This window comes from Oculina patagonica, chromosome 7 (assembly GCF_052425735.1).
Source record: "Oculina patagonica isolate OP01 chromosome 7, crgOcupat, whole genome shotgun sequence".
Classification (NCBI taxonomy): Eukaryota; Metazoa; Cnidaria; class Anthozoa; order Scleractinia; family Oculinidae; genus Oculina; species Oculina patagonica.
Window position 1 is genome coordinate 10,645,619 of NC_135764.1, and position 12,905 is coordinate 10,658,523.

Genomic DNA, 12,905 nt, shown 5'->3' on the forward strand with positions numbered 1-12,905 from the left:
CCCTCTAAATTTTACACATTGACCTCGCTCCCAATGTGTGGCTTCAATAGCTCAGTTGGTAGAGCATCGCACCGGCATCGCGGAGGTCACGGGTTCGAATCCCGTTGAAGCCCTGAATTTTTTTCAGGCTTCTTTATTCCAATTGCTTAAATTGGAAATTCACTGCGACGATCATTTATCACTCTCATATACATCCGCAGTTCATATATGAATCATTTCATATACATTACATCAAGAAACACTATTGTTTGGCTTTGCTCTTTATCTGTAAGAGGTTGTAGACAAGATATAAACAAGCTTTCCTAAATGGATAATTTTTGCCTATGCTGCTTTTTAACAATTGTAATGCAATCCAAATTACTGACACATGCATGAAAGAAAGTCATCACCCAGCAAAAATTTGCTTAAATGTAATAGACAGAAGAATTATTGGCTGAGATAAGGGTGAGTAGCCTGGGTAAAGTAATGATAGATCCTAACTGACTACTTCTCCTTGTATGCTGACGAGTCTGAAAACCACGACTGAGATAATTCGCCTCTCAGTTACACTGCCTATAGGAATACTCTTTGCTCATAGCTATTCAAATGTAAGCTATACCCAAGGGGCAACAATGTATTTTTTTATACAATAACTTCTTTTCCATCCGAGTAAGAATCCAATATTTTACGTTTCTCGACTTCTCATTTGTGTTTCCAGAATTTGTCAAGAGTATGGCAAAGGGCATTGAGCATGACATCCACTTGGGCATAAAAAGCTTTTTATTTGTGTATTGAATGAAAGCGTGTAGACTTACAACTTTCAAACGTGTCATGTAGGTCCGTTTGCCTTCGATGTGTCCCAATCTTCCAAAAGTCATGTTAAAAAAGGCGAAGTATCCGTTAATCCAATTTAAGATTTTGTCGCTCAGCGCTTTTTCGTACTGTTTTCTAGTTGGCCATTGTCATCACAGATGGCAAACAGACAACGACCTCATCGTATACCAGACTTTCCATAGCTTCCCAAGGAATTAAAAATAAAGGAGTAATTGTCTACGCTCTTGGAGTTGGCAATGGAGCAGATCGAGCAGAGCTGGAAGAGATCGCTTCTAGGCCAGAGTACGTTTTTACATCTTCTTCGTTTAAGGATCTCCAAAACATCTCTCCAGTGATTACAAAACGATTTTGTCAAGGTAGGGTTTGCAAATCGCGCATGTTAATGTGGATGGTACAAAATATATTATCGTCCCAATCTTTATTCAATGTGAGCTTGGGTGCTTTTATCTTTTATTTTTAGATATGGGTTTATTTATTTTTTTTGTTTGCATTAATATTTTTTTGCTCTATTTACCAACAGTGTCAACACAAACGACAACTATGACTCCAATAACAACACCAATACCAACAACCCCAGGTATTTAAGTTGAGTTTTTTTTTTTTTTCACCTTTTTAGGCGTTTACGAGAAGGCTTATAATTGAAACTGAATTTTGCTTTGCATTTTTTTACAGATCCATGTCAAACTCAGGGCTGCAGTGCTCCATATAATATCGGCTGCCGGGTTGTGGACAAGAAAGCGCAATGCATATGTCCTACTTGTCCAAATATTCGAAGGCCTGTTTGTGCAACTGACGGTGTACAGGACTTGAGCGAGTGTCATCTAAGAAGACAAGCTTGCCAGGGAGATATATCAGTTGCAGTTGTAAAGCAGGGACCATGTGGTATGTCTGCCATTCATTGATACTAAGTTATATCTTGGTCGGTAATAAATAAACACATGGTATGATATGAAATATATCATGAAAGGATTCTTGATATTAAAAATATGTACAAACGTTTTGGCACGTAAAAATAACGTTACGTGAAAATGCTAGAAGACGTTTCGACCTAAAAGCTTAGGTCTTCATCGGTTTGGTGAAATGAGAAAGCGTTACAATGAATATAAGGTCTCAAAATTATGCAGATATGCTAGCGTGAAAGCAGTCAGCAAATTAAAGAAGTCTGTCTCCTATGGTATGTTATTAGAAGTGCGTTGTCGTTGTTGTTGTTGATGTTGTTGTTGTTGTTAAACTTTTCAAATAACCATCCATCACCAATATCCCTAATGATTTATGGTATTTTTTTTGCTTGTTAACAAACACAAACATACTGATTTAAAATTATTTGTGTTTTGTCTCTCTTTTTGAACAGATAAGCAATGCAGCACCATTGTGGATATCGCTTTTGTCATCGATTCGTCTGGAAGTATTGGGCGCACCAACTGGGAAAGAATGAAACGTTTCATTAAATCCTTGGTCAGCAAACTGGACGTCAGTCCTTCGGCCACACACGTAGCAGCTGTAGCATACAGCACCAATCCTGAGGTGGTGATGAGATTCAATGCTGTTCAAGGTACGGACGAGGTTAATCGAGAATTTGATGGAATGCGTTGGCAGCGTGGATTTACCTACACGGACAGAGCACTGCTTCTTGCCGACAGAGACCTGTTTCAAACTTCAACCGGGATGAGACCCAATGTACCGAAGGTAAATTGTTTGTGTACATCTATACTATCCCTCTGAAAGTTCAATATCACAATAAGAAACAGAACAAGAACTTCAAGCAGTTTGTAACCGTGCGGTTAATGTTTGATCACCTCTTTCAGTTTTTTGGCTACAAAGGCACGGCGCCGAACAGTGAAAATCTTTAGAAAAGCAGTCACTTGAGAAACACACAAGTCGTGTTTGCGTGAGTCACGGAGTGTGCGTGACATGAATTTCCTTCTCCGCGTCATCTCTTGCTTAACCACATGCCTGGCCGGATAAATTACTGCTTACGCATGCAAATATTTATTTTGTTCCGAATGTTCAATAAAATAAACCCAAACCAGTTAGTTAGTTAGTAAGTAAGTAAGTAAGTTAGTAGGACTTTATTTAACGAGGGTGACACCTGACAGTAATCAAACTGATAAACTTGTGGCCCTCACAAAAATATAACAATAACGGAAATATAACAATGTTAAAAGCTTTAAAAATAGATTGAGATAAAACTATGTACAACATTAAATACAATAAGACAATTAAGAATTAAAATTACATGAATGATTGCGTATGGATTTGATTATTTAAAATTTGTTTAAAAAGAGAACGCTTAAAAAAATTAACACTTGGGCTCCGTTTTAAGTCTGCGCTAAGTGAGTTCCATTCTTTGATTGTCCTTACACGTCTTGCCGCCTTCAGTATTCCTCTTATATCAAGGACAACTTAAGTTAAGACTGATTACAGAAACGAGTTGATCTTTTATGAGTATCAGAGTTTCTGATGAGTAAATCATTTATATATTCCGGCGTGGTGCCATTAATCCGTTTATAGATTAAGGTACATTAAGGAACGATTTACCGACAAAAAAAAACTACAAAGAACGACAAAAAACGCCGGCCAGATTATGAACCGGCTTCGCACGGTTAACAAGTTTTCCTTTGGATACACTTTTGACTATGATGCTGCCCATGAAGCTTCCAGGTAAAACATCAACTAAAATGGCAGCAATTCCTTTTTTTTTTCAAGTAAGAGTCCAACGTTTTCAGATTTGTCCACTTCTCACTAGTGCTTTCAAATTTGGTCAAATTTAGCTATTAGCGTATGTCATCTACTTGCTCTTAATTTGTGTATAGAATTAAAACGTACAAACTTTAAACGTATAAGCGTGCCGTGTAGTTTTGTTTAATTTGGCTTTGATTATGCCTTAAGCTCCCTGAAGTTGTATTTAAAGAAGGCCGAAGTATCCCTTAATTAATCCATTTTTAAATTTTGACATAAGTGCTCTTTCGTGCTTTTTGTATAGTTGGCCATTGTCATCACAGACGGAAAGCAGACAACAACCCAACCTTACACAAGACTTTTAGAAGCTTCACGAGGGATTAAAAACAAAGGGGTTCTTGTGTATGCTCTTGGAGTTGGCAGTGGAGCTGATCGAGCAGAGCTGGAAGAGATTGCATCTGGGCCAGAGTACGTGTTCACATCTTCGTCTTTTAAAGATCTTCAGTACATCTCTTCAGGGATAATAAGGAGATTTTGCCAAGGTAAGGTGTAACTTGTCATGCACGTTTAAGGCATATATTCACCATATTTTTATGATGTGGCATCTTACCTTCAAAGCAAAAGAAATCCTAAAAAGTTGGGTTTTATAAGATAGAAAAACTCTCTAGAAACAATAATAAATTAAAAAGAAACAGGACTGTTTAGCAGTTGAAAGGATTTAAAAGGATCAGTTACCTGTCACCTATCCGTCTGTTTTGTGACTAAGGATTACATGAGCCTTCTACAGAGCGCCTCGATTCCTGTCCGTCTGCTGCTACTCTTCGTACTTCAGTCAAAGATTTCTAGGGATCAATACTAAAGACAAACTTGAAAAATTTTGTCTAAATGGTTTAAGATTTGCCATCCGGGAATTGTTTTTTTTTTTATTGCTATAACTTTTTATTATGGTAATGCCATTTATTCAGAGTTTGGAAGCTTAGCATTAAAAGGGTCTAACATGTGCTTGACCTTGTCTTAATTCACAGCATCAACGCAAGCACCGAAAGTGACAACAACACAGACAATAACACCAATACCAACAACCCCAGGTATTTTACAAAGACAATACGTTTGTTATGTTACCAATACTCACTATATTCAAGCTTGATTCTTATTGCGAATATACACAAAGACTAATAGTTTTAAGAACTTTCCGCATTTCACTCTTTGCAGATCCTTGTCTGACTCAAGGCTGCAGAGCTCCATACAATATTGGTTGCCGAGCAGTGAACAAACAACCCCAATGTATCTGTCCTACTTGTCCAAATACTCGGAGGCCTGTTTGTGCATCGGATGGCGTACAGGACCTGAACGAGTGCCATCTAAGACGACAAGCATGTCTGGGAGATATGATTGTTTTTCCTGCGAAGCAGGGACGTTGTGGTAGGTTTTATCTTTTCTAAATTGACACATTTGAGAAAAGTTCGTTTGTTTGGTTTTTGTCTGTCTGTGTTATTGTTTGCTTGCTTATTTTGCTGTTACTGGTGTTGTTTCTTTCTGCTTTGTCCGTTTTGTGAGAGGGGCCGCCGGAGTTCGCCCACCCAATAGTGAAGCAAATTAACTTTTTATGTGGATCATATTTTCGTAAAATGCAATCCCTTGTTGCCATAGGGATCACGGGATTTATTTTTTATATGCATCGTTCAAATAATATTAAAAGTTAAACATGCATGCCATACGGTAACTATATAATGTAATGTACAGTGGAATCTAGCACCCTTGTTAGAAGTGTGTTTACATTCTCTTTTAGCAACCTAAAATACTAGTAGTTGCTTATGTTTGTCGTTTGACAATCAAAACAGATAAAGATTGCCAACCCCTTGTGGATATTGCCTTCATCGTTGATTCATCTGGAAGTATTGGCAGAACGAACTGGGAGAGAATGAAACGCTTCCTTAAAGCGTTGATCAGCAAACTTGACGTCAGCCCTTCTGCCACACACGTGGCAGCTGTAGCATACAGTACCAACCCTGTTGTAGTATTAAGGTTCAGCAACGTGCAGGGTACGGACGATGTGAATCGATTGTTCGATGGAATGCGTTGGCAGCGTGGATTGACCTACACGGACAAAGCCCTTCTGCTTGCAGACAGAGATCTGTTCCAGGCATCAAACGGCATGAGGCCAGGTGTAGCGAAGGTAAAGTTATTTACAGACGATACATCATATGGCCAACATTGTGAAATAATCCTTTGTTAGATGCTGGTCATCCGTTTGATCGAGACAGAAGCGGAGCTTGATGAATTTGAAATTCCGCTGCCTTTTGTTAATCCCAATATGAAAAGTTTACATAGACATATTGTTCTTAACCAGACTGTGTAGATGTTTAATGAAATGCATCTTACGATTCTTTCCATTCATGTAATTTTAATTTTTGCAGTCTACCAGCCCGGTATGGTAGCGTATTTGTCCCTTTCCGTCTTAACAATATTTGAGGCGAGAAGCAGCCAAGAAGAGTTTGTGGCGGCAGTCATTGTGGTTAACTTTGATTACAACTAGCTAACTGTGCTTTTGAAAGAAAACAAAGGGGATCGTAAATTGTTTCATTTCCAGATAGCTATTGTCATTACTGACGGAAAGCAAACAAAGACTGGCAAGTTCACCAGCCTTGTTGTAGCTTCAGCAGGAATCAAGAACAAGGGAGTTACTGTTTACGCTATTGGAGTTGGAAATGAAGTAGACCGAAATGAGCTAGAGGAGATTGCATCCAGTCCTGAGTACGTTTTAATGTCTTCATCGTTTAGGGCACTTCAAACAATTGCACCACAGATCCGACGAGGAATCTGTGACGGTAAGTGTTAGTTTTGAATCTATATGTCAAGGTGTTGCCTGGTTTGGGCAATTTTCTATAAATCTTCTATAAAGGGAATCGTTTATAAAGCAATCCCTGAGTATGGAATTGAGCATATAAATCTTTTTAAGTGCATACCTTGTTGTTTACGTACTTTTTTTATTCTAAGTCCATTTCACGTTTATTATGTAATGCATAAGTAATGCTTAGAAACGTTTCACCCTTTATCTATCTGAGTGCTGAGTACATGTCTTTGAAACGACTCTCATAATGATTAACCTAACATATTTCCACAAGATCCCAAGACCAAGTACTCCGCCGACATTCTGTTTGTCATGGATTCGTCCAGAGAAACTGCTGCCACATACAACACAGTAAAAGACCTCATCAAGTCCCTTGGCCAGATACCTAAACATCAACCCACAGGGAGCCCGAGCAGCCCTGGTTGTGTTCAATGGCCGTGCGTCGGTAATCTCTGACTTTGAAAGCTTCAGGTCAGCTTCTGACTTTGAATCCACCGTTGACAGTGTTCCTCACTATGGAGGAAGCCGAAGTGTCAGTGACGCTTTGCAAACTGCTGCAGGGATGTTTCCCAAATCCCCCTCTTCTGTTTCCAAGGTCGTTTTCCTCGTGACATCTGGAAAGCCATTGCAGAAGGAGGATGGTAGTTCAGTTGGTGGCGTCATCGATAAGCTGAGCGCCATGGGTGTGAGGACGTATATTGCTTTGATTGGCCCATCTCCCGACATTCAAGAGTTTAGGTCTAGTGTAGAGAATCCTGAAAACGTGTTTGCCATAGCGTCCCGCAGTGAAATTCCCAAGCAGATCAATCAGGTCGGAAGTCAGGTGTTGACTGATTCTGGTAAGTTTAAATCTTGCTTTTAGATGAGTGCCACAAAACGAATAAGCTCCAAATTCACACGCCCTGTAGCATATGAAATGCCCGCAGTTGAACATAGGATGCACTAAAACAGTAAACACAATATTAAACGTCGACTTAGTTAATATGGGGTAGTGCTATTTGTAATCATCTAAACAATTCTAGTTCCACGGCGTTTGCTGCAATCTTTGCTAGTTGCCTAGGTGCTGCGATTTTAGTTGACCTGTTTTTAGTTAAAATGAACGTTTAATATGAAACTATTTATTGTGTATTAAACATCGACTTAGTTATTATGGGGAGTGCTATTTGTGATCATCGAGACGATTCCGGTTCCACGGCGTTTGCTGTCATAGGCAGCAATTAAACCACTCTTAGTAAGTTGACCAGGTGCTGCTAGTTTAGGTGACCGGTTTCTAGTTAAAATGAACTTTTGATAAGAAGCTCTTTATTGTTTTTGTTTTTTTGTAGTTACCCCTAAGAGGCTCAATCTCACGATGTACGTCTTGTTCGTCATCGACTCGTCTGCTGAGGTGACTCCTTCCAACTTTAGACAAGAAAAAGACTTCATTAAAACCTTAATCAGTCAACTGAACATTTATCCGGCTGACAGCGGTGCTCGGGTTGGAATCATGGTTTACAGCGATGGAGCGACGATGATATTAAATTTCCAAAACCAGGAAAGCAAGTCGAGTCTTGAAACAATCGTTGATAACCTTCCCCATTTGAGAGGTGCCAGAAGGATCGACAGGGCTTTAAAGGCGGCTACGGACGCACTGAGAGACGTCGATAATGATCATCCGAAGTTTGTCGTCCTTGTAGCTGGCGGTCGACAAACCGATGAACCGGGTTCCCAGACATTTGGTGCTGCGGTAAAGCCTCTACATCGCTCTGGAACGAAAACTCACGTCATGGCAGTTGGAGATGACGTAGATCCTAGTTACTTCCAGGCAGACGATAAGAACAAATCTAATGTTATATCAGTTACTTCCTTCCGTGGTCTGCCTCAAGAGGCGAACAGGCTCTCAAGTCACCTACTGGATGACTACGGTATGTTGTTATTATTTGCAAAATCAGTGAAGTTTAGGATTTTTACAGCGTAAGGAGGAAGGTTGTTTGGTTTAAACACTAGAATTTCCGTCGTCATCAGATTATTTAAACCACCTTCAACATGAAAATATAGTTCCAGGACAAGGGTTCAAAATGACGTATAGTAAATAAACCTCCAAATAATGTTTTTATTGAGGTAAGAAGAAAACACGTCTTTGAGTATCTCGATATCACCTGACTCGTTCTCAGAACTCTCTTATCAGTCGAATGTAATGTTAACTACTAAAACGCAAGCGCGCAGAGTTATGGGAAGGAAATAAAGGGGGGAAGTCTGTATCCTCTCTTATTCTCTGATAGTATCCCTTTGTTTCTCTAAGTTCTCTCCCAGTCTCCAACAACTCCCCCCCCCCCCCCCCCAACCCATGTTTCCCGTAAAGATTAGGAAAAATAAGACGATGACTGGAGACAAGTCAGCATTACCTATGTTTCAAATTTCCTTTCATCAGTTGCTCCTAGAATATCTGAAACTGGCACACCAATCCCAACGACGGCAGAGGAAACTACACCAACTGAAAAATCGACAACGGAACCAAGTCAAATAACTACTCCTCCGGTAAAAGGTAATAAATGTAACTATACAACGAGTTCTGGTCTGGTTCAGAATTGTCCTTTTGTCCATCATGCAATTGAACACAGAAATGCCTGTCCTCTATAAATCTTTCTCATTACTCTATGCAAAATTTTATTCAAATATTAATTTATTTCCCTATTTCCCCTTATTATTTACAAAAACCTAGAAACATTTACAATGTTTTGATATCGTAAAAATATTGTTGAGTTGTTTCCTTCCTAACCTTTGTTTTAAGTGGACTTCTCATAAGGACGAACACCTAATTCACTCAGGGAACCAATCAGACATTCAAACAAAACAAAATTTTCCATGCTAAATCCTAAGAGGGATCATGGAAGACTAACCTTTGCGAAGAACAGAAGAAATCCCTTACAATTATGTGCATTGATGTTTCCATTCTATTGCATAATGAATAAAGGTTCACGTAATTATATCATGCTTTGGTTTGCCCGCAGTAAACGGGGGTTGGGGCCGATGGAGTGGATGGAGTACATGCACAAAGACGTGTGGGTCGGGGATACAGGCCCAAGAACGCAGATGCGATAGTCCCAGACCAGAAAACGGTGGAAGGCAATGTGAGGGACCTAGTAAACAATCCCGAGCGTGCAATACAAATAATTGCCCTGGTATGTCTTCACATTTATAACAGTAAAGAATTGACCCAAACAATGTTCACGTTCTTAACTAGTACATGTCTCGATCACTTACGGCGTTTTAATGTGCCTCTTACGGATAAAGATTGCAGTTCTACCAACATATAACATTGATTCTGCAGCTTTCGTTTGTTTCAGCATGGTGCCATTTTGATTTTTTATTTAATACTTTTAATATGCCAAGCCCTTAAAAAAGAGCTATCATGTGAACACATTTTGCAATAGGTACATAAATTTACAACTACAAAAAAAATAAGTATAAAATAGTGGGATCAACCACGTTCGCCGTTGATTTTACATATTGGAAATTATATCATCCTTTTTGTTCGCTTTCAGTACACGGGGGCTGGAGCCCGTGGGGTGCATGGAGTACATGTACTAAGACGTGTGGGTCGGGGACACAGACCCAAGAACGCAGATGCGATAGTCCGAGACCAGAAAATGGTGGAAGGCAATGTGAGGGAGCTACTCAACAATCCCGAGCGTGTAATACGGAGAATTGTCCTGGTATGTCTTCATATTTATAACAGTAAAGTATCAACCACAAAAAATGCTCATTTTCAAAACTACCACTACAGTCGAAGCTCTCGTAAGCGGACACCCTCAGGACGCGAAAAAAGTGTCCGTAACTGGAGCTGGCCGCTTACGAGAATGGTTCTCGTAAGCGGCCACTAGAGGTGTAGGGAATAGATGGCCGCTTACGGGAGTTTGCCCAGCTAACAACAACCAGACGGACGTAGATGACGACAAAACAAACACTGAAATATGGTACTGTAACAACTGTAAAATCATTGTGACGAACGGCGATGTGAAGTTGATTGATAAAAAAAAGTTAGAGGTTTTTTTAAGATTTTCTTTGGGATGTCCGCTTACGGGAGCTTAATAACAAAGAAAAAGTCCAAGTCGTTATCTGTGAAAGTGTCCGCGGCCGCTTACGGGAATGTCCGCTTACTAGAATGTAGAAATACAGAGATTGTATGGGAGTTTAAACGGGGTTTCAGACAAGGCGGCCGTAAGTAGAGCTGTCCGCTTACGAGAGTGTCCGTTAAGAGAGCTTCGACTGTATTATTAACTGATTTGACAGGACAAATCCGACAAACAACAGAATTCTGTTCTCGAATTTTCCGGTATGAAAGAAACGTACGGAAGTTTACAGCAGGACTCGCCAAAACGAGAATGTCCTTACGTGACAGCATCGGAAAAAGAATAACTCCGTCTTTTATCAGGTTTCGCTAAACGCGAGATTCTCTCCAATTCCCGGAATTTTTTTGAAATCTTGTAGAGTTATTTCGTCTCGTTCACCATTTTCCATGTTTCTTCTTATAGTCAAACAGTTCTTCCAACACATGGTAACTTCTTTAAAGCCTTGACGATAGCTTTGAACAAACGTCATACAGATAATTGGGTTAACTGTGGAAGATAAGTAAAACATAATACGAGAAAAAAGCCATAGTACTTTGTAAGATGAACATTGACTTTCGTCTAAAAGGAAACGCATTAAAATTAACGGAATATTACAGATGTAAAATGCAGCAATGACGCAGAGAGTCATCTTTGCTTGCTTTTCCTTTGATCTTTCTGATGCACTGATGAACTACGAAGGGTTTTGTCTTGTTTACGTAGAGCACGCATAACGCAGTATAAAACTGTTATAGCAATCATAGGTCCAAGAAAAAAAGGACAGAACGCACTACATCATACAGCTTGAACGAAAAGGAAGTACTCTTCGAATATTACAAATGATTTCTCCATTCTTTTTCAACACTTCATACGCATACACATCGACAGAGCTTATTATCACCGCCAAGATCCAAGTTGTAACAATGGCAAAGGTACGAAATCTTGACGAGACAGATGGACTTTTACTGGAAAGACCACCGCCACAAACCGATCTAAAGCGAGCAAAAAGGCTTCCTGTAGAAACTGTAAATGAAGCACGTCGCAGAAAACTTATCGCCTGCAGGAAATTATCCTGTGACACCGCCGATGGCCACTGTAAGAACCTGATGCTATCTGTACCAACGTAAGGAATATGTCGGAGAGAAGTCAGAAAGCCATATGACAATAAAGTAGTTCGTCTCCTTACGCGTATACATGAAAGAGAAGTCCCAGTAAGCTGGACAACAAAATGACGGAGAAGACAAGAAGTAAACCAATCTGACGGAGAAGGAAGCCTAAAACATCGCATGTTTCAATCCCTGGCTAAATGTAGCGTTGCGATTCCAGAATGGAATGTCGCGTTCAGCAAAGACATCAGCCGAGAGCTTCGTTTCCATCCAAGTTTTTTACGCTTATGGCTGCGCCTGCCGGAAAGAAGCCACTCACAGTGCGCGCTACTTATCTATAAAACGCCGGTTTTTTTTTTTTCCGCTTTTTGGTTGACGGCTGACGTTGGCTGAATCACATTCGTTTTATGGTAGTTTAAGAGTGAGTTTCCTTCCTATAACTAAGGTTTTGCTCTGAATATTCATGTCGCACTGCAATTAACGACTGGCTAAGAGTCAAACAACAATGTATTTGTTGAATCCAGTCCAAGGTAGTTAAATAAAAGCTATTTTTGGCAGCACTTTAATTTTACAATTCCGACCAATTTTAATTAACCAATTCTTTTTCAAGTGTGGGGCTTTTTGTTACTACAAACTAGCGGGTGTCCTTAGCAATTTAACGACAGGTCTTGTGACAACTGAATAAGCCATCTTTGCAGGTTTTTTAAGGCTATTTACTTTTACTAATTAACGATGATAATTTTACTCTTTGTAAAGATACGTAATTGAAACAAGGTTTTCTAAAATTTTGTAATGAGTACAAAAAATTATCTGCCCACAACATCTGGATCATTTTCCGAGAATTATAGCCCGCTATTCAAAGGGTAATATCTGTGGTAATTTTTCCAAATTTTTCCACCCTTTTACCTTGCATGTGTTGGTTTTAAGTGAGGGACCTTTGTAACCATCTCTAAAGCAAATAATCATGCTTTAGTTCAAGTTTGGACATTGAATTAATTCAATTTTGGATAAAATCGTTAGGAAAGAACTTTAATTTAGCTTAGGGTTAAGCAGCGACGCATTTCTTAAATTCAGATCAAGTTAGCTCAACAAAACTTAATTGATCACACTTCATTTTTCAAATAACGTTTCTTTTAAATTTAGCCTTTTCAACGTGGGGGTGACTCACGGATAAAGATTGCAGTTCTACCAACATAAAGCATTCATTCTGTAGCTTTCGTTTCTTTCAGCTTGACACCATACTGTACTTTAGGGAAAGATTGCCCCCCAAAAAAGAGCTACCATATGAACACATTTTGCAAGAGGTCTAAATAAAATATTTCCCTCCACAACCCCTTATCGCCGACCAACGGGTTCCCCCACTATCAG

At 39.5% G+C, this 12,905-nt stretch overlaps 1 protein-coding gene across 1 annotated transcript in view; it reads left to right on the forward strand.

Moving 5' to 3' along the window:
- Positions 1-12,905, forward strand: part of LOC144660673 (uncharacterized) — a 69,134-nt gene that overhangs the window by 51,583 nt on the left and 4,646 nt on the right. The window contains 14 exon segments of the mRNA XM_078521358.1: positions 932-1,169; positions 1,334-1,390; positions 1,486-1,695; positions 2,165-2,499; positions 3,797-4,034; positions 4,518-4,580; positions 4,705-4,914; positions 5,334-5,668; positions 6,083-6,320; positions 6,618-6,715; positions 6,717-7,182; positions 7,669-8,247; positions 8,754-8,867; positions 9,868-10,038. Coding sequence (XP_078377484.1) covers positions 932-1,169; positions 1,334-1,390; positions 1,486-1,695; positions 2,165-2,499; positions 3,797-4,034; positions 4,518-4,580; positions 4,705-4,914; positions 5,334-5,668; positions 6,083-6,320; positions 6,618-6,715; positions 6,717-7,182; positions 7,669-8,247; positions 8,754-8,867; positions 9,868-10,038 — 3,352 coding nt within the window.